Source organism: Copadichromis virginalis, linkage group LG3 (genome assembly GCF_057382275.1).
Source record: "Copadichromis virginalis isolate Kocher_CV1m ecotype Utaka linkage group LG3, C_Virginalis_male_GT1.1, whole genome shotgun sequence".
NCBI classification, from domain to species: domain Eukaryota; kingdom Metazoa; phylum Chordata; class Actinopteri; order Cichliformes; family Cichlidae; genus Copadichromis; species Copadichromis virginalis.
In genome coordinates, this window is record NC_140620.1 from 45,783,907 (window position 1) to 45,806,880 (window position 22,974).

Genomic DNA, 22,974 nt, shown 5'->3' on the forward strand with positions numbered 1-22,974 from the left:
CCACTGCTCACGCGCTCTGGATTGTAGGAAGTAGGAAGAAAAGGGCACTTGACTCTTTTAAAGAGAGTATAAAAGAGGCAGAAAGCAGCACAGCGTTGCATTGGGGGTGCAGTCTACAAATCAAGAGACGTGAACACACTGACTGTGTAGCCTCGGGATTTATAGCCTGAACAACACCCTGAGTTTTTGTTAATGAAATTGGTGTCTTTAAATAATAGAGCTAGCTCCCCCCCCACTCTTTCCTTTCTTTGGAAGTGCTGAATTTAAATTTCAAATGAGTGCTGAGGGGGAAAGGAGACACGATAGCTGTTGAGCTGAAAAGGCAAAGAATTCAGCGGCTGCTGTTCCAGACTGTGTTGATTCAGTCATCAATTACAGCGGCAGCAGTCGCGATAAATAAAAGTCAACAACTGACTAACTGCAAAGCCCCTACGTTGGCACTCATCCAGCAACCAGTGCAACATATTGAGTTACAGACCTTACAGTATCCGCCTGCCTGTGTACACATGTCATTGATCTCTATAAGTTCTTCTTCAAAGTCTACACGTTTGATCAAAGGTAGCGGAGGGTGGATGGCATTTTTCGAAAGCGCAAAGACCAACGATACACCTGAGGAAGAATGGAAAAGGGGGGTGTCTCCTCTGCCGTGACAGATCTGGATCAAAAGTACCTATTGCAGAATCAAAGTCAGCACCATCAATATTTCATCATAGGAGAACCCGCCGGTCGTTGTGCAACCTTACCTTCCCAGTGTTTTCCCCCTCTGTCCTTATCGCTGCTCTGCTGCTCTTACTGTAGGATACAGGAGACCCTTAAGAAGTCATATTTTCCCAGATTTTGCCTTTACCTGCATTATAAACACTACATCATGCTTCGTTTCGCGTGCTGACAGTGAGATTTCAAGTTCTTCAATTATTCTTCATGTTGTGCTTTAAAAGGGTAAAGTAAGTTATTTTTTGAGGTTATTTCATAGAAAATGAAAGAATATTGTATTCATAAATACACAAAGATGAATTGATTCTAAGTTTATGAAAACGCATTTATGAGAAGCCGCCATGTTGCTCCACCATACATTGGTCGAGATGGACATCGCCTAATCGCGTTTTATGCATGTGGCTAGAGATCGGCCACATGTGTAGAGACCACAAATACCGGATTTTTCGGACCATAATGCGCATTAAGAAAAACAAAGCAGTCAGATAAGTCAAACTTTACTCATTCTTCTTGCTTCCTCCACTTCCGTACCATTGATTCATTAATGTTGAATTCTCTCATAGCTGCTCTATTCCCATGTTGTTGCAGTATATTAATGACTAAACTCGTATTGGGGACGGATTATCTCAGTTGTTCTCCTGACTGAAGTTTGGTCCGTTTACAGTCCCCTGCCATGCAATTGAATTTGTCCCTGCTTCACTGTGTTTATATTATGCTAACATAGCTGTGTCGCTAGCGATCACGTAGCACATTATACACCAGCTAGTCCAACTTCAGTAACCCTACAAACGTCACTGCTGTTTAGTTTTCTGTCTTCATTTATGTTGGAAGTGATAGCAGAGCTGAATGTTTGAATTTTTTTCAGAAATCTCTCAGTCAGAACATGCTATATCATGTTTAAGTGGGAACTAGCGAGCTAACTTCTAACTCCGATAAATGTAATAAATTCTGTTTTCATGGATGCCTGGATGTTAAACTTAATTGTTACACCTGGTAAAGCAGCAATGCTGATCATTTTATTAAAGATGAAAGAATTTAGACAGTTTTTAACTCTCAGTGGTGCTGCAGTGTTTGTTTGACTTTGGGTCCTGAAGCGGACTAAAAGATTTGACAGATTTTTGAGCGCCGTGTACCACAAAATCGGTTCAAGATCAGTAAGCACAACCAGAATTCATACATAAGGCGCACCAGATTATAAGGCGCACTCTCGATTTTTGAGAAAAAGGATTTTGAACGCACCTATAGTGCAGAAAATACAGTATCACTTTCAAGCTATATGACTATTTGTACATGAATATCTTCATCATTTCTCTGTTATGCCTCCCTCATTACCACCTCATCCTCTTCCTCCTCACATCACGTCTCATCTCCTGAGTTGAACTCAGGGCTCTAACGCACGAAAACATGCATAAACATGCTTATGTCTCTCCAATTTCGCACTTCTTGTCAGCAGAGTGGACGTGCGGCCCTCTCGTCTCCAGACAGCTGATAATGAGCCAGCTAAACAACAACAGCTGGTTAAAAGCTAACATTATGCCAGCTAATGTTCAGACTCAGGTGTCCTAAAAATAACACTTTCCCTCCAATAAACAGTTTGATTACATTCTCACATTATATGTTTTCACTAAATGTCCACTAAAAGTCCAACAATGGGACACTTCAAAGGAAGTCTCGCCGTCCTCTGCTCACAGCAGCGCTTACTGTACCTTTAACGAGCCATCAATGGAGAAATGAACAAAGCTATGTAGTGTAATGCAGCTGATGGGAAAAGTCAGTATTTTAGCAATAAGCTAACCTAAACTGGACACATTTTATAAGTGAATTTCATTTGGTATCTCAGGCATAGATTTTGCTTGAACACGGGAAATTTTGAGGATTTGATTTCTCAGGTTTTGGAGAATTCATGTTGCCTCCATTTTTGCCCAGACTTGTAATGGAAAAATGAAAACCTCAAATGTACAGAAATAAAATGCAACAAAGTTCTTAGAGAGTCAGGATTGTGATTTTCTCAACTTTCGTATTTAATATCATCTCCGAGCTCACGTACAGGCATGATTCTGTCTTTTTTTGTGCCTGGTTCTCTTTGATATCAGCTTCGTTAAATGTGCATGTTCACAGTGTCCCCCGTGTTCCCTCTTAAATCTACACCCATGGTTGCTCTTATAATGCGCACCATACCGAGACGACCAATTTTAAAAAGATGGTAAGATCCATCATCTGGGAACTGAATGTATTTTTATAGAAGTTGAGATATTTCACATTATCAGTGGAAAACGTGATATAGGATTCAATCGCAGGTGACTGGTGACACTGGTCATCGGACATGGATGTACAAAAATAGATAATAAGGAGAGAGTGGACAGTACTGAAGCAGCAGAGGCTGTGATATCCCAACTCTAAAGCTCTGGTGTGGATCCTACAATATCTTGTCTTTGATTTTTGCTGCCTGCTTAAACGTCTTCCTTACTCCATCCTCCCAGATGACCAAGAAGCCTCTTACAGTTACAGATATGTTCAGATGTACACTACTAAGAAGAAATAGTTGTGCAAAGTAGGTGAATTGCCATTTTAATTATGTGACACTGGAAACATCCCAAAGGTTGTTATATTTAGAGCTATTATTAAAGGCTGCAAACATCGTTTCTGCAGTATGTTGCAAAAAAAATAATTTCTAAGCCGAGAAAAGGTTTTAAATGACCTTTGTGTGTAAGCTCAAAGTGGTAATTACAAACTAGGCAAACCCAGCCCCTTGACCTGAAAAATCCAAGAACTTGCCCAAAGTTGATTAACCAAACCTCCATTATAAAGCCCACTAAAGTCTCCAGGTTCAGACTCATTAAGGCCAAACATCTGAGCCAACAGCTCCAAATGGGGGGGGAAACCGTGCACGCTATTCATCGTAGCTTCGCTGTGTACACACACAAAAAATTAAACTTATGAGAAATCTATGCAAATACAACTCCGACAAGTTCAACTTCAGCTAGACGGTGTGTCGTATTCATGAGCACAACCCCAATGTGTCAGAATTAGGATTCCTCTCCAATCCCAAAACAGGCAGGCGGCAACATTCACGCTGTGCAGAAACTAGGCTACATTGTGCTTAGCATGGCACCACATTGACTAATACAGGAAGAGGTTAAGTTAATGCATTCAGACGCGAGAGAGAGGGAGAGAAAAAGAGTCACCCCAACCTTACAAAACACGCGCTCACAAACAGTATTAAGAGACGGAGGGAAATGAAACTTTGCATTATTTTTAGAAGGGAAATTATGTCTGTGCATCTTTGTAATTATAAAGCAATTCAGCGCTGACTGATAGACCTCGGGTTGACTTCCCCCCCCTTTCACTCCTCTCCACTCTCGCTAGCTTATCTTTTTCCACCACAACTGCACAGACTCCTACATGCATTTTAATATGGTAATTATCAGGCGAAGTTCTAAACACTAACCAAAAGGAAAAGCTGGCGAAAGCATTTAAAATGGGATTCAGCCACCAGTTTCCTATATCGACACAACACATGCTTCTCTCACTTCCTGATTAGGAGGATTTATTCGGGGTATTTTTAGCTCCCCATGTCTTTTGTGTGCTATTTACAGTATTTCTGCTGGCGTCACTTGGCTGATTCGCAAATGCTATAAAGTTACTCAACGAATAAGAGAGATTCATTATTTAAAAATGATATAGTTTAAGCCTTAAAAGCACAGGCCACCTTACACAATGGAGACTAAATGTTGTTACAGTAAAGAATACTCTTGGAAAGCTGAGTTTGCAGATTGTTATTTGCTTTTCTGTTTCTTTTTTTATTCCCATGTACCGCATCTGCTGGGGAACAAAAAAAAAAAAATGTTTGACATCCTTGGTCCCAAAGTTGTTTTTTTGCCAGCTAAAATAAATGGCTACAGAAGGAGAGAGAAAGAGAGAGTTGGGGGAGGCGAGAACCTCCCAGCGGACCCGTCTGTCCCCAGGCAAGTTTTTCTCCGGTTTGATGGAGCTCAACATACACGGGTGTTCTCATGGAGGCAAAGTTAAGGGGAAGCAACAACTACGTTGCCCTGGGTGACAACATCTTAGCTCGCAGTTTACCAAAACTCGATTGTAGGGGGGAGGGAAACTGAAGTTTTTTTCCCACTTCATCTGAGAGGTGTGCTAGTACTTTTAAGGTTCGTGATGGAGTGGCATGGGTTTGCTGTCAGCCGCGGTCTCACTCCATCTTCTGCATTTGTATCCAGTTATTCCAAGAGGAGAAACCTGGAGGAGGAGGACGGTGGTTGTGTATTGGGTGGTTAAAAAGTCAAATGGTAAGACACAACACATTGTACCGGAGTCTAGCTTGCAGGTTTGGTGAGTAAACGCCGGTGTCGTCCTGCATCACCCTCAGAATTCAAGTCAGTGTTGAAACCTCTGAGGTGTGACTGAGAAAAGACAGTGAGGTATGTGCCATGTGTCAAATCGATGTCAAATGTGAGCGTGCCTCTCCAAGAATAGGAGCCAACTCTGACATCGACTCACTTACTTACATAATATCAGCCCAATAGTTGCCTGAACTTGCAGACGTAGAGTGTGAATGTTGCTGCTTTTGCCATGTAACGCGTTTCACTACCTGACAGCATCCAATCCACCCGGGAGAGCTTACAATGAGCCTCTTCGAAAACAGCTTCCAATCACAAATCGGATTTAAACCCTGCAGACAAACCCGAGATCCTTTAATGTTTCTGTTTTTATTTTAAACCATCATCACTCCAAGGAAAGCAGTTTCAGAAAGACATTTCTGGCATTCACCTCAGACGCTATCATTTCATTATAGAAATTCATTTTCTTTTTTCCATTAGCATCCACATTTCTCTTACAGGACTTCATCTGCGATATGCCTCCAGACAAAAAGTACTTTAATGTTTTTGAGTCACCCCTCATTTCTTTAGATTTTGTTAGGAAAAAGGGAAATGGGGAAAGTGGTTTATTGGAAAGTGCAAACATACATAGAAATACAGCATATAAGACAAACTGTTTTTACAATTTCGACAAACTTGAAAGTCAATATTTGGTATGACGGCCATTAATCTTCAACACAGCCTGAACTCTGAGGCAGCTTTCTTGACATTTCTTTTAATAGTCTTCAGGAATAGTTCTCCAGGCTTCTTGGAGGACATTCAAAGCTCTTCTATGGATGTTTCTACCTTTTTTTTCTATTGAGATGATCCCACACTGCTTCAATAATGTCGAGGTCCGGGCTCTGACGTGGCCGTGACATGCTTTTCTATCCAGGTATGACTTTACTGCCTTGGCGGTGTTTGGGATCATTGTCATGCTGAAAAATGAAGCTACTGCCAGTCAGACGATTTCTAGATGTATTTCATTGTGGATTAAAAAACTGAAAGCACTTTTCTTTGTTCATAATTCCACCAATTTTGATAAGATCTCCAACCCTACTGGCTGAAATGCAATCCTGAACCAGGACAGACCCTCCTGTGTGTTTTACAGATGACTGCAGACAATCACTTGCCTCCGTACTTACTGAAAACCCCCAGTCATTGATTTTTAGTCCAATTCTTGTGTGATTTGGCATACCTCTGCCTTTTCTCCCCGTTTCCCTTTCTTAAGAAAGGCTTCTTGACAGCCACTCTTCCACTGAGACCATTTCTGATGAGGCTTCAGTAATAGTAGATGGATCAACTGAAGGGTCAGATGCATCTTCACAGGTCCTGTGCAAATACTTTTTAGGACTGCCACTTCTTTTCTCCTCCTCTTGTTCAGTCTCCTCATTTTTCTTAGGGACACACTGCACACCATGATTAAGTCATGCTAGGTTTTTGGCTAATCTCTCTTTGGGCAATGTCTGTTATGTATGGATATAATACCAGCCCATGCCTTGAGTGAGGTGCCTTTTTATACTTCAGTGATACATATGTCAGTCTTCAGTGGCTTAACAAATAGGAAGGGAGGGAGTGGGGATCCTGAAAATGAGTGAACAAGCACTCAAAGAAAAATCTTCAGAAAACCTGGAAAACTAGCCTGAAAAACAAAGTCTCCTTGAAAGCAAACATTTCTTTATATTTTTGCTTGCAAGGAGCAAAAATGTTTCCCTGCACTTTTGCACCATCCACAACAAGTAGACAGCCCCCTATGAACAAGGTCTTCAGCGACAGTGGGAAGGAAAATCTCCTTCTAACAGGGTGGAAACCTCCAGCAGAACCAGGCTCAGGGAGAGAGGCGGCCCCATCTGTTGGGGTGAAGGGATGAAGACAGGACAAAGACACTGTGGAAGCGAGCCGCAGATCAGTAATGACTAATGATTAAATGGTGAGTGCTTCAGAAAGGTTGGGAGTCACTGAGTGTTTGGGCCGTCAGCTGGAGCGGTCAGGTTGATCCCCAACTGGTTCAGTTATGATTAGTTCGGTCCAGCATCCCCGCTTTGGTCAAGTTGCAGCAATATGATATTTTTCTCTAAAAGCAGCACCTCAGAGCTAAAAACAATTACATTTAATCAGACTCCAGCTTCAAGACAGCTAAATCAGCCGTATCTGTACTTGATTTTTGTTTTGCCAGCAGGTACTGCAGCTTCCTCCCTTTCACCGTTTTATTTTCTCTCTATAAAGCGATAAATCCTTCTCATGATTTGTCCTTTTGTCTGTCACTCTACATCGCTTCCTCCCTCCTGGGTTAGCTTTGCAGCCTAGCCTGTGGGCCCAGAGATGTTGTATTAATTAACTCGCCTCACTGCACTCTCATCAAGCTGCCGGTAATAGGCCCCGCTCCAAGTTTCCCTCCCGGAGCGCACCAAGATGGCAGCATCCGTAAACAACTTCAAATTTACGGTACTGCAGTCACAGCGCCGAGGCTCCTGCTACTCCTTACAGTTCGGGTGGGGGTGGCGGGGCAGCATGAAGCGTGCAATTCAAACAGAGCCCCGCTCCGCGCGCTGCTGTGTGGTTTAATATGTAAATGCATTTTCGTTAGACTCAAACTGCCATCGCAGTCATCTATTTTTCCTCCACCTCTCTGACGTCTGTGATTTGCAATCGCTGCTCGGAACAAAGTGCAATCTTTTTTAATGTGCACAGCAGTACGGAGATGTGCCTATTGCTCAGCGGTAGAGCAGTCATAAACAACTTTGTATACCTTTTATGTGGCATGATTAAAATGGGAGCAAATCTTTGTCAATATTAACATGCTTTGACAAGCAGCCATGCAAATGACTCTGCTCCGCAGAGAGGATGCAGGCTGTAATGAGGTAACGACTACAGTGGGTTACTGTAGCTGGGATGTCAGCAGCGTTTGAGCCAAACTGCTGAGGAAACTCAAGGTGAGAAATACAACCTACAAACCCAGAAGATTCCCAGCCTTACTCTAGATTTGAATACATGATACAGTCTACGTTTAATAAGGTATTTGTTTTATTTTTCTGGTTGCTAGCACAGCTTACCAGCATAAAGAATTCACCTCTTTGCTTATGTTTTGCCTAGAAAATATGTTTGCCTGAGTATACATTATAAATAGTAACTGTTTAATACAGACTGAGTGGACGTGTCTGCTGTGGCTGTCTCTTTATCTCCATATACTGAAGTTAAGCTGCACTTATGCAACAAACACAAAGTAACTAAATACACGGCAGATATAAAAAGGACTATGAGGAGACATGAAATTAGTTGGTCAGGAGCATCTTAGTGAAATGCAATAAGCGAAGAAACCGAGAGTGACTCACGCTATCAGCACAGCGAAACGGCAGCACTTCATTGTGAAGGCCAAGCACAGAAATACACCAACCTAGCATCATCCATAAACAATGATTTGAGTTTTTTTCTTCTTTTTTTGTTTTCCCTTTTTCTGTGGACGTAGCTGCTTCTGCCTGTTTTCTCTCTTAGTGGCAGCAGTGGGCGAAAATAACCCTCAGAGAGACACACCCAGAAGCGAGTCAAATCAAACATCATTATTCTCTGGGTAAATATTGTGAAGAGATCTCATCTCCACTGGCTGCAGAGGAAATGAGGGACGAGGCGCTATTCCTGGTGTGCTCTGGTCAACCCTAAATCAGGCCTTATTACAGTAGAACAGACACTGGTGAAGCAGCCAGCAGCTAATTCGCCCTCTGCCTACCACATGTAAACAAAATGATGCAAACCTGGCATCGTATAAATGTATGGACACATTGTAAACACGCAAAAAGCATCCAGATGGGCAGTGCACAAAGTGACCTCTGCGATAAACGCAAACACATTGAGCTTTCATCAAGCCCTCATTGCAACACACCCACAGTGTTGTTGAGTTTCCAAAACCCCATCCTTGACCTTGAAAATTGCCTTTTTAACATGGTTTATGGGGAAATAAATTGAGCACTGCACAAGTGAAAGACAAAATGAAATGAGGAAACCTGACACTCGCATGCAACAGAAGGGGCTATGCATTGCCCAAAACTGTCATTCGCTTTATTGCCTGCAGTTGCTGTGCAAGTGGTAGAAAATAGCAAAAACTGCAGCAGCTTTTCACTCTGCTTTGCTGCGATGAGAGAAACTGACACTCATGTTGAATCCAGCCGCGGCCGGAGAGCGTTAGCCTGCGACACACCGACGGGTTTAGTGGCTGATTAAAGGAGATGATGCCATCACTGGTTGTAACTCCGTTGGCAGCAGTTACAAAACATGATTAAAAAGGTTTCTGTTCTTGGACTAGAGCAGCAATTTTCCAAGATTCACATTCCAAAATGAGTGTGCATATCCTGGATAAGCACCCTCCATCCTCCCTAATAGACAGATTGGGTTTGTCTTTATGGTCAAAAATTCACACCAACTGCTTACATTCAACCAGAACCTCACAAGTCTGAAACAAATTCCTCCACAAATAGTGACGCAGTTGCTCCAGGACCGTGATTTAACTGCAAAATGACAGATACTCAGTAACATAGCTCTTCTTTGATAACCAGAACCGACTAGTTATCAACTAGTGACCAAGTCACATCAAGTCACCAAGAGACATGTTGCAGACGAGATGCACTCATCAGGGCATACTATTGATTGCAACTCGTTGGTAAATTGTGTTTATAAATAAGTCCACAATTATTTGCAAACCCCTCACCAATCAGTCTGAGAGCAATTGGAGTCAGGTTGCAACTGGAGACAGGTTGACTTGCAAACAAAATTCATTGCAATCACCAGCCAACTGCCTGTTTTTCGTAGTTGCAAGGTTGTTGTGCTATTTTTACTTTAATGTAACATAGGGGCGGGCGGTATAAACGGTATACGGTAGAAACTATATAAATCTGGCCAACGGTAGAGCTTTTGACTATACCGCGATAGCGCATGTTGATGTTGTCATCAAGCGGCGCCTGTTTTGGTTGAAAGCATTGCAGCGGCTGCCGACAGTATCATCTGCAAATAATGCCGGGCAACAATAATGGCTACGAGACGAAACACTTTTGGAATATGGGGAAAGCCAAAAACGGCGCTTCCCCCACTTCCGAACCATTGATTTATTAATGCTGAATTCTCTCACAGCTGCTCTATTCCCATGTTGTTGCAGTATATGAATGACTAACCTCGTATTGTGGATGGATTATCTCAGTTGTTCTCCTGACTGAAGTTTGGTCCGTTTATAGCATCCTTCCATGCAATTGCATTTGTCCCTAACCACCAGAAACCCTCACGTTAACTTTTATCCAGTGGAAAAAGGTTAGCGTTCATCCTTCAGCTTCACTATGCTGATGTTATGCTAATGTAGCTGTTTTGCTAGCAATCACCTAGTACATCATTATATACCCGCTAGTCCAACTTCAGTAACCCTACAAACGTCACTGCTGTTTAGTTTTCTGTCTTCATTTATGTTGGAAGTGATAGCAGAGCTGTACGTTTTAATTTTTTCAGAAATCTCTCAGTCAGAACATGCTATATCATGTTTAGGTGGAAGCTAGCGAGCTAACTTCCTGCTAACTTCTAACTCCGATGAATTTAATAAATTCTGTTTTCATGGATGCCTGGATGTTAAACTTAATTGTTACACCTGGTAGAGCAGGAACTCTGATCATTTTATTAAAGATGAAAGTCTTTAGACAGTTTTTCAACTCTCAGTGATGCCGCAGTGTTTGTTTGACTTTGGGACCTGAAGCAGACGGCGTTTTGGACCCATATTACTCTGCAAGGCTCCTGACTACAGCAGCTGCAATGCTCCAGCGGTGCACGTTCATAGCTTACCAAAGTCATACAAAATCATTATTTGACAGATTTCTGTGCGCCGTGTACTACATAAAATCGGTTTGAGGTCAGTAAGCACAACCAGAATTCATACATAAGGCGCACTGTCGATTTTTGAGAAAATTAAAGGATTTTAAGTGTGCCTTATAGTGTGTAAAATACTTTACACAGAAGAATATATTGTGATATATATCATTACCGCACATGCTTCAAATTATACCGTGATATGGATTTTAGGCCATATCGCCCAGCCCTAATGTAACATTTAAATAACAGGAAGTCGGAGCTTCTGTCTCGTAGATAGGTGTATGGGCGACAAGCAGGGTACTTCCTGGACAGGTCACCAGTCTGTCGCAGGGCTCATACAGAGACTCGAGTAGAAAATAAAATGTTAGAAACCAAACATTTATGGCAGATTAAGCTTTTGACTCACAGGCGTGACTTTTACATACACCAACATCATTTGAAGCTTTGGCGACATTTAATATCCACCACCGTAACTGTAGCATATGAGTAACAAACCCCTTTTTTTCCATCACTGTAGAAAACCACTCGTCAATACCAAGCAGCGACAGAACAGCCTCCGTCCCTGACAGAGGGGTTGGAGTCCACAGTTCCTTTCGAGCTGAAATGCATCTTTGATTTCCAGAGTCAACAGTGAGAGGCATGGATTTCCTCTGTGTTCTCCTCAGACTATTGGCGAGAGCTGAGAAAGAAAGAAAAGGCAGACAGGAGAAGAAGCTATGGCTTGTCGATTGCCGTTCTTGCGGCGGCGGCTTGCCACAGCCGCTATTCTTGGGGCTTGTTTTGCGTGGGGGTTGAGAGAGAGAGAGAAGAGATTTTACCACGGCGCTGCGAAATGAGAAATGACACGGTTTCCCCAAACGTGGCGCCTCATCGGCCTCTTATGGATTAGTTAAGGCTGTTATTCTAATCTGCACCCCCTTTCTTTGCTGCCTCATTATGGAACAGAGGTGCCAAGGACTCATAGGGAGAATAACATGGAGCCCTGTTACGAGTCGTTATGGAAGATAGATGATGTCTTCTTGATGGAAGTCGCTGCTGATCTGACGAGGCTGCAGGGAAGCCAAGCTCCAACCATTTGTGATGTAAGAACTTAAATCCAATCACTGAACATGTTTGACCGTGGACTGCAAGAAATATGGAGACAGCAGAACAAGATCCTATACTGAGTCAAATGCCTTTGAAGTCTGACAAATGGAAATATGATGAAAAAGAAATATCCAACACTGTATATTATACAATGAAAACCACACTGCATTACAGTTTGTGGCAGCTAGAATGGGGCATTTCTGAGTGTAGTGTACTGGAAAAAAGGGTCTTATTTCCTCTGACCTTCAACATTTAATTAATTTCAAGCCAGACAAAAATGCTACTCCAACTCCATTTCACTGTTTTCAACTTTGCAGTTGACTCATTTGAATTTGTGCACAATCAAACAAGCACCGCTGATCACCACTTATCCTCTTAAACAGGCAGCTGCAACATGCCTAACCCTTCCTAACCATTTGTTAACAAGAATATTTCAGGAAGTGCTTAATGGAGGAACCTCACGCGCAGAGAAGGTACTCGTAATTATCTGTGACACGGGGCCATTAAGGATCATATACAAGCCACATAAAGCACCACTATTCAACCACTCCACCCCAATCAGATTAAAGGCCTTTTCAGTTAACATGTTCAAGAGCATTTCATCCACGGAAGAAAGACGATGACAAAAAAATAAATAAAAAATAAAAAATTGAGGGAACAAGTGGATCGGAGGAAATGAGACGGATGAGAAATTCTTTTTAGCCGGGAGGGTCGAGCAGTGAGGTTTGTGCGTGTGTAATGTCAAGGATGGCACAACAAGATCAGTGGTTGCCAGGACCTGAATCAGATGCCGACAAATGATTTGCTTCCAACTACCAGGATTGGCAGCAAATTATTTGTGGCCTCTCACAAAAACAGGTGATTTAGGATACATTGATGCATTGCCTTTTGCTCCCTTTCCTCATTTAAATACAGCAGAGACCATGTGTTAAAAGTATAAGATGATTTGCTGTGGTGACATGATGTTGAGAGACTACAATAAATCGAACTGGTTTAAAAGTAAGGCGTCATTCACAGGCATAGAGATCCTTAGGCGGGGGTGCGGGGCAACCACCAGCCACTGGGGAAAAATGTGTCCCTAACTGGTAGACGAGTAGTTCGTCAGGAAGTCCGCAGCTGCTAGCTGCTTGCAAAGAGGATGGTGCACTAAAACCACCTTATGATCGCTGTGGTCACTAAAAGATTGCCAACCTGTCTGCAAACACTTGCTGACCCAACAGTCAAGAGAAAATTTCAAAGAGTGGCACAGACCAGAACTGGGGACTGTCTTCAAAGTTTATATTCTGCCTCACTGCTGCAGAGAACATATTTAAACAGGCATAACTTATTCTTTGAAAGCAAAGAGTCTCCATTTATGGTTTGCGTGACACTTTTCAGTTTCACCTCTGCGCAGTGTAGCTGTGAGTTTGTGGACAAGTCAGCATCTTCTATGCAAACTACAGTTGACTGTGGCAATCTGCTAGCATCATGCACCTCTCTTCAGCTACAGTAGCGTCTACCAGCAACCTTCAGAAACCACTCGCCATCTAGTCAGGGAATACACTTTCCCCCAGCAACCTGCGCTTGCCAGGGGATCACATAGGCCTGCGTGATTGGAGCCCCAAAGAGAGAGTGGAACTAAACATTTGCAACTGAAGGCAACCGGTTGGTTTTCGATAATCAGAACCAGAATAGTTTTGATTGCTTCTCTTCTCCTCTTAACTGGACAGCATCTCAATTTTACATGTCCAGAGATTATTAAGCTTTCAAATTTTATTAGTTACTGCAATGATTTTGCAGTTATCCAGAATATTTTGTCACTTATAACCAGAGATGGGCAGTAACGCGTTACTTGTAACGATTACCGATTACTTTTTCCAGGTAACGAGTAAAGTAAGGGATTACTATCGCAAAAACGGTAGATTACCGCTGCGTTACTAAAACCGTGATTTTTTTTGCGAGAATGTCTCACGACAGTGACGTAAGCGAGTGCGACGTTCGTGACAACAGCTGTGTGCAGATCAACAGTGGATCATATATCGAGTGCAGGAGAGAGTATGAGCGTGCAGCGTTTAAAGCGTGGAAGTACTGACCTTACTTTGAGTTTGATTCCATAAAAAGTGACAAAAACATTAGCGTCCGTTGTGCGTGGGAAGAAAACTTATTTTTACAGCGAAAACAACCCCTAAACTTCCAAGCAAGCACCGAGTGCGCAACGATGTAATGGGAAACTCACAGAGAAACTCGCAGATTCTTCAACTGACCGCGGCACACCTGCACCAGGGTAAACCTCCGCCTACCTCAGTCCTGCTTTACAGGTGAAAATAGAGCAACAGGACCTCTAGTCTTTGACTTTATTTTTCTGCTGTGTTTTACTTGCATCTATTTGAAAGACTGAGTGTAAACACAAAAAAATATTTTATTTTATGTGCTGGAATGTGCAGAAAATAGGTTTAAATGTTAAACTAATTTATTCCAGTCAGAGAATTTTGCATATAATTAAATTTTTGCTTGATGCATAAAGTTAAAAGATTAAAACTAATAAAACAAGTTTTAAAAAGAGACTTTTCCATTTGATTACATTTTGTATGATGGATTATGTAGAAAAAGTAGAATTGGGCTGAAAGATCTATCGCTTTATCACCTACTCAGGTTGTAAATCGTGTTTTTAAAAAGTAACTAAGTAATTAATTACTTTTGAAAATAAGTAATCCGTAAAGTAACAGGATTACCTTTTGGGGGAAGTAATCAGTAATTAGTTACTGATTACTTTTTTCAAGTAACTTGACCAACACTGGTTTTAACTTCCAATTTTCCAAATTTATCTGTATGAAAAAGTAACTCCCACCATAAAAACCAAGGGAGAAAAGCATGTGTGAAAAAGCAACTTATAAATGAGCACAACTAAAAACCTGGTGAGCCATAAATCAGACGGGCAGACAGACCACATGCAAATGTGTTTATGTGCAGCTTGCTGACATCAGCAGCAGCTCTGGCCAAAACCCAAAAGCAGAGTTTTACTTCTCTCGTTTCATTACATACCAGGCTAGGCTTCACAAGTCCAAGGTGAGCAGTTGCAAGGGTACGAGCAGTAACCAGGTGTCGAGACGCTGAGAGAGAGCATGTGTGTGACTATTTTCTTCATCAACACCGTCTGAAATGTAGGCTGAAGTATAGGGGACACATCGCTGGAGCTCTACTCTTTATGCACTAGACTTGTGGGACTGCAGGTCAAAGCTGCACCACATTAGAGCTGGACATCAAGGGTAAAGAGGATAAAGGGGTTTTTTATACCCTAGAAAGCAAAGACCAGGCACACACAGCATCAAGCACATTTCTCCTTAGGCTAATTACCCCTGATGATGGGCTAACCCTGGGCATCCCACAGGGCACTGCTGCAGTTTGGGTTTTTTGTGAGGGAAAGGCTTAATTCATTTGGAAAAATAGAAACTGTATCCAATAATTACAGACTCAGCTGTCTGATCAAGTGTCAAATATTTGAACCTTAATGAAATACTATTACAATATTCTTGAAGACAGAACTGACATCATGCAGCAATATTCAGAGCCCTAAATTTTGAAAAGCTGATAAGAGAATTAAATACACTCCTACATTTATCACACCTTTAAATCTATAAAATGAGTATTGTGTTATTTAAACCTTGGAGGCTGTGCTGTTCTCTTTGCAGCTCAACTGTGTGGTATCAGTTTGCCAGGAGCTAAATGAGCCACGATTTAGAGAAAACCTGAAATTATTTGAAATAAATGTTTCCAATGTAAGGAAAATCACTGCTAATGACTTTAAAGATAAAAATTGTCTCCAATAAATAAAATAATAACAAAATAGCCTTACAGCATCTGCAGGTAATCTCGATGCATGCATCTACAATCAGAGAAATTTAACTGGAATGGGATTCATACCAGTGGAACAACTTTGCATTCCAAAAATTATGAACGTACAAAGACCGGGGATCTTGGAATATTTGTCCCTGAACAGACAAATCAAAGATAAAGCTGTACAAAGAGTGTGTGTGACAGCCACAGAGACTAGTATCCACTGACTAACATCTGCATGTCATCAGACGCTTGATGATCAAGCCACCTGCCGCAAAGTTCAATTGAACCTGAAGTGGAAGCTTTTAGTGGGATAATGATGCCAAGCACCAAAGATTGGCTCAGAAAGAGGAAATAGTTATATGGAGTGGGCCAATCAAAGCCCAGATTTGATTTGATTACATATGGATGCAGAAAACTTTAAAATCACAACTCTGGAATCTTTTTGAATTTAATTTACATGGAGAATTGAAGAATTGAGACAAAACGGCTACAAAAGGTTATTTCAGCTCAAATGTGGCTCCTACATGGAATATTTAACCCAATACTATTATTTTTAATAAATGATATTAAAAATATCAAATCATTCTTGCAGTTGTGTTCAAATGCATTACCTTCATTTGCAATGTTCTTCCAAAGCTGATTGGAAGAACGCATCACAAGGTTCATAAAAATATCCGTGAGGTCCAAATTGCGTTCAAATACTACAGATCTATAAAAACAACTGAGACATCGCCGTGCTCCAACAAACTACAGCTTTTGTTTTTTGAAATGCTTCGGTAAACAAAACCCTGCACGCTGGTCCAGTTTGTACATTTTGTTTTTCTGTAATAAAGTAGGACTTAGTGAAATTCTTTCACTGCACTTTATTCAGGCTGGCCTATGGAAGTACATCTAATGAAAGTCCATGAATAATAGCTTCATTGTGCATTCATGTGGCGCTGGAATATTCCCATGAATTTTCTCAAGTAGACTAAACTACTTTTGGTAAGAGATGCAGCGATGTTGATGTCGTACACAAAACATGGCTACAAGCAGCTGATTTTTGCACACACGAACGCAAAGTGAAAAATCATCTTTCCAACTCGGGAAAACTCAAGTTATCCAAGAAAGAGTTTAACAGCAGAGGAAACATCAGCAGCTCAAGTTCGTTTATCTCTTTATAGTCTTGAGTAGTTTTTAATTTTGCAGTGAACCGTCCATTAAAACCATGAAACTCACAAGCTTCAGTGCATCAGTCAAGCAATCTAGTTGTGTAAGCTAAAGGTGCTAACTGCTAACCTGAAGGCTTCAGGAGGAGGAGTCAAAAACACATTGATCATGTTCATGTTTTATACACAGCATGATTAGAAGATTGCAAGGACTGTCAGAGGATAACACGGTATCCCCGTCAAAGTCAAAAAGCTAATTTTTAGTCCTTTGTGCTTCATCTTGCGATCTGAATGAAATCTTTGAATGAGCATTCAAAGAGAAGTCGATGCAATTTTCTGCACCTGCCAAAACACTGCTGATTCAGTGCACAGCTGGAGGAAACCCACTGAAAATGCATTTCTTTATGTCAAACAACTAAAAGCACAACGTGCTATAAACTCACACCAACTCGTCTGTGACGCCCGTTAACTGCTGAAGCCTAATCCTGTTTTCACTAGCAGCATGTAATCACTGCACACAGTTCAAAATCATTTGTAGTGCCACGATAAGACCAGTTTCAGCTGCGAGAAGAGCCGCTAACATGTCAGATAAAAACCAAGCACGCCGTCGCTCAGCCAAAGCTCCCTCACACATCATCCGTTTCCAGCAAAGATCCACAAACCAGAGAAGTGTCATGAAATCTTAATATTGACACTGCTTTTTAAAAAAAAAAAAAAAAAAAAAAAAAAAAAAAAACACGACTCCTTTCAGGGAAAGACATTTCTGCTCGCGCACGCAGGCTAATGGAACCGTAAATATCGGAGGGGAAGCTTTATAAGGAGCTCAAAGAGCAGCCTTCTTATCTGCTGGAGCCAAACAGAGAGCTAGAATGACTACATGATTGAGCATGCCATAAATATTGTTTTCATTAAACTGAGCAGTGTGCTGAAACCCCACTCCCCCCCAAAAAACAGTGGATACTTCAGAAATGCTTTCTTTACAAAAGGGGGAAGAGAGAAGAAAAAAAAAGCAACTGGCTTATAAAGCAGCTCCCATCTACGTCCTTGCAGTGCCCCTAAAATGACAGTCGGGCAGTGTGAGGTGGCTGCTCTGTAGGGAAGCGCACTTCAAAGCAGGCCATTTCATCAGCGACCGTCAGCCTCAAGTGGAGCATGAGATAAAAAATAAAAAGGAAGGGGAGAAAGAAAAAGAAATCAATACTCTAGACCAGGCTTCTTCCTTCAAGCCTTGCGCTGCTCTTTGTGTTGGAACATTCAAGTCAGCACCTGAACTGTGCCCCAATTATACCTCAACCTCCTGCAGAAGAAACCTGAAAATAGATTAGCATTTTTTTTTTTTTTTTTAAACACATTTGAAGTTCAGCACTTTCAAATATTGTATCTAAACTACTCCAACCTCAGTACTACAGTGCAGTGAAAAGCTAAGAAGGTACAGCTACAGTGGCAACCCCTCCTCACACCCCAAAATTTCCAAAGTGAAGCAGTTGGGTGGGTTAAAAGTGTCGTCTCATGATCGTAAGGTTTCAGTAAAAGGTGGCCACTTTATTAGGTTCACTTTCAATTGCTTTAAAATGCACACGTTAACACAGCCTGCTAAAGTTTGATGCCAGACAGGTTGGTCTGGATATTTCAGAAACTGCTCTACTGGTTTCCCAACACCGCCATCTAAGGTTTAGAGAAATGTCCAAAAAGGAAAATATTGTAGTGGAGACCAGAAGAAAACAGCAAGACTGCTTTGCACTAATAGGAGGGCAACTACATCAAATAACCGCTCGTTACAACCAAGTTCTGCAGACGAGCATCTGTGAATGAACATGTTGAATCTTGGAGCAGATTACTACAGTAGCAGGACACTGTCATCCCAGAACAGGAAACTGGGGCTACAACTCACACAAGCTTATACAGTTGGATGATAGAAGATTGTAAATGCGCGAGTCGGGGTCAGACTTGAACATGAAAGCATGGATCCATCCGGGCTTGCATGAGCAGTTCAGGCTGCTGCTGGACATTTTCGTGGCACAGCCCTTTGTACCAGTCGAGCTTGTTTGAGACGGTGGATGAACTGAGGCGCTGCACCAAGGACGAGTACTAAATAGGGAAGACTGAGCCGTTAATAACAGGTCCACTTTAAGGCTACTTCATTCCAAAATAAATCCTGTCCAATTTAATTTAGAAAAGATGAACCCTACCATTTCACTGCCAGTAAAGTTTGTGTCACCGGGCATTTAAACATTCTGCAAATCTATTTGGCTTTCTCGTGTACGTGGAGAGAATTACTACAGAAGCAGAGAGCATTAAAAGCCCGGAAATCTGCCCATCAGCAGGGAAGTGCATCATATCATTTAAACAAAGTTAAAAACTGCATATTGCTTTTTTTAAGGAAGCCTAAGTACTGAAACATTTGAGCAACTGTCAAGTGAAAAGCAAAGCAATTAGACTGGCTAGTTAATGGGGGGTCGTTTCCAGCTTAAAGCACAACAGTTTAAAACTAAACATTTCGGCATGTAGTTAATAAAACTCAGTTTCCTGTCAGACAGGAAACAGGAATGATCCAATCACAAAGCTTCATTGCCCTTCAACTTATTTATTGATGTACTGAACATGGAAAAAAAAATAAATCCAAAAGTATCCAAACACAAAGTAAAGAACATGTACATCCTTTTAAATACTTAACAAAAAGATTCTATTCCAAAAATGCTGTGAACCAAGTCAGACTATACAACTTCAAATAAATAATCACTCTCATATTAAGAATTGAGAAAAGAGGGATGGGAGGAAACATTTCCTCATGCCAGACCTGCAGCACAGTTTCCCAAGACCAAAAATAAATAAATAAATAAATAAAAAATAAAAGGAAAAAAATAAAATAGAGAAAAAAACAAAAGAAAAAAACAAAAAAAACATCAAGCGGTTACATAAAGGAAAAACAAAACTTATTCTCAGCAGTGGCAGGTCAGGCATGACAAATGTTGTCTCTTCCCTACAGCAGCAAGTATCACAACTCATCTAGACTTAAAGTTTAACTTGTACAAGTAACACAAAGAAGGAATAGATAAACAAGAAAAAGCAGTTGCAAAGATAATTATATAATGCATAGCACACTGCTCGTTTAAGGGAAAGCATGACTAATAATCGGTTGAAATACCAAGCAGGATGCAGGTGCAGTATTCAGTGCATCTAAGGCTCAACCAGCCTCCATTCATGTGTTTGAGATGAGCTAGATGTTGACAAACTTCTGCAACCAACTTTGCTATTGTTAATGGAACTGCTTCACCGCCCTTCCCCAAAGTGAATAAAGCAATATACACCTTTTTACGATTTTAAAGACAGGTTATATGCATTACGTATATATTTATATATATAGAGATATGAGTATGAAAAAAGTAATCAAATAGTTCAAAACTGTGGTTTATATCCATTCTTTACCACATAAATATATATCTATAATGTTTATATATAAAAAAAAAAACCAAAACAAATGTCTATAGTTTCTTAATACCTTTTTTTTTTTTAACGAAGCAAGACTATCTACAGACCTAACAACCAACAAATCTGATGCACTAATGCTAGTCCATAGGACGACAACTCAAGTATTTCAACTGAAGAGAAACTGAAAATAAAGACCCAAAAACAAAAAAAAGACCTTACACAGTCCTGAAAAGAAAGTTGTATATAATAACACTTTTCAATGAAGTCCAAACAAAAACCAAAGTCTGCCAAGTACTCAACATAAAAAAGGACTTATTTACACAGCTCAAAGCTCAGGAGGAACCCTTCTATTTGTCACGCTAGTTGTTTTTGATGCTGCTGCCTTCACTGGCTTGTCTTCAATCTTTCATACAAAGTATGTAAAAACCCTCATTGGTTGATATTAAGACAAAAATCAGTCTAATGATATTGTAGATACACCACAAAACACCATGAGCTCCATCTGAAGGGAATCTTAGAGGAAGAACTGATTTTTCTTTTTTCCCTTTTTTTAAATCCCCCATTTACCTTTATGATATCTCCATGTTTTTAATTTTTCATGCACTTTTTGCAGATCAACCTTTGAAGTTTTGTCCGTTTCCAAATCAGACCGGAAAGCGAGTCGCTAGCCGTAACGACCAGACGACCGAGGGGAGGGGGGGGGGGACCCACAGATGATTTTACAAATGAAACCAGCACTGCCACTGATTCTATAATCTAAAGGTAATACAAAGATCTCAAAAGGTATCTTTTACATCATAAATCTCTCCAGAAATTTCAACCACTGCAAACTTTCTTGTAAAGTTCAAAAGCTCACAAGGTGTCATATGAAGATATTTCTCAAAGTATCCAAGTCAAAATATTTTGTTCCAGGTCCAGTAAAAAGTTTCTCCAAATTTTTCTTTTTATAAAAATAGATGCTTTTAAACCCACATCAAAGAGGTTCTTAGCTCTTTGGCAAGGTACTGCTTTAAGAATCTTTTTTTTTGTCTTTTTATCTGTTAATTGTACAATAAGCAACATTATGCAGCCAACCAATAACCAACTGATATTACAGGAAACAGAATACTTACAAAATTAACAGAACCGCAAATAGTTCAACGCAAGTACTTGCTAACCACCGAAGGCATAAACGCACGTGTGGCAAATCAGGACACAGAAGTACAAAGAAAAATCACTACACATAACCTTACAAGACTTACTGTTTCAAAGCAGATGTGCAACAAAATGACAAAACCTAGAGTAACATTTTAGATGGTCCATCTGTAAAGACAGCAAGAGAAGTCAACATGACAGGCATCAAGACCTGCAGGTATTTTTCTGTTTTAAAGTATAGAGAAGATTCAAAGTGTAGCAATGGGAAAAAAGAGAAGGAAAAAAAAGAGATCACATTGTTGGACGCTAAATATCGTTTTTCTTCGCAACACTGATTTACAAAGCTCTTGTTACTAATGTAGAAAGTTACGGTCAATACGCTTCCATTTTCTGTTTCCATTTTCTGGTGAGTTTTCTAGAAACAATCTGAGTTTCAGGCTTTGTGTGTTTTGTTGGTTTTGAATGACACTTGCAGAACTCTGTCCCCAAGGCGGTATCCATTCAAGCTGGCGATGGCCACAGCTGCCTCGTCGTAATTCGTCATGGTGACAAAACCAAATCCTTTGCACTTGTTTGTGTTAAAGTCGCGGATAACCTTGACGTTTGTGACAGCACCAAACGGCCCGAACATCTGCCAAAGGATGCTTTCATCTGCGTCCGGAGCCAGGTTGTAGACGAAGATGCACCAGCCAGTGCCCGCGTGCCCCGGGATGTTGATGCCAGCCAAGCTGGTCACCCCGTCAATGGCCATCGGGGAGAACCTGCTGTTAAAACACAAAAAGTAACATGGTTCAAGGCAAGAGCCAAAATGAGCACAAAACGGGCCATTTTATAAGACAGGAGATCGTACCAACAAGCCTAACAGAGTGTGACAAGTCTCTGCAGGGATCAGCTCTACCCACACATCGTGAGCCATGGATGCTTCTATGGCCATATGGTGCTAGTGCCATTCTTTCATTTCAGGAATTACATAATCAGATTTTTCACAAAACACACTTCCTTCATCTTCTGCAGCAAGTCACCTGAGCAGCAACCCTCAGAATAAATGCACAGATTCAGTCCTCGAGCTACTCCCCACACATTTAGTTTGTAGCTTCACAACTGCAAAGGAAATTATTTCCTCCAAATCAGTTGGCAGTTGCCAAGAGCATAATAACGAGGCACAGAAAGGCTCGGGCCTTCGGTAAGTGTGCTTTTGCAGATTTAAGAAACAAAATTCAAAGTGCATGAAAAGCCTATGAATTATTGCAGCAGGTGTCACACAAGATTAGCTGCTCCACTTGGCCTCTCAGGGAACATCCACTATGACAGGTGTGCTCCCAGCATCAAGGACCCACGGAGAAATTTGGCAACCAAGACGTCAGCCAACGAGCACGGCAGAGGAGAAATCGCACGTCTATTGCTGCTGGTGACGGCTCTTTGAGCTTTCAGGGAACTGGACT

General features: G+C 41.1%; 1 protein-coding gene across 5 annotated transcripts in view; it reads right to left on the minus strand.

The window, feature by feature from the left end:
• Positions 1-19,533: 19,533 nt before the first annotated feature.
• elavl2 (ELAV like RNA binding protein 2) overlaps positions 19,534-22,974 on the minus strand; it is a 30,771-nt gene continuing 27,330 nt past the window's right edge. For all 5 annotated transcript variants that reach the window (XM_085451357.1, XM_085451354.1, XM_085451358.1 and 2 more), the window contains one exon: positions 19,534-22,296. In XM_085451357.1, coding sequence (XP_085307483.1) covers positions 21,966-22,296 — 331 coding nt within the window. In that variant the 3' untranslated portion in view covers positions 19,534-21,965. The remainder of the gene's footprint in view (positions 22,297-22,974) is intronic.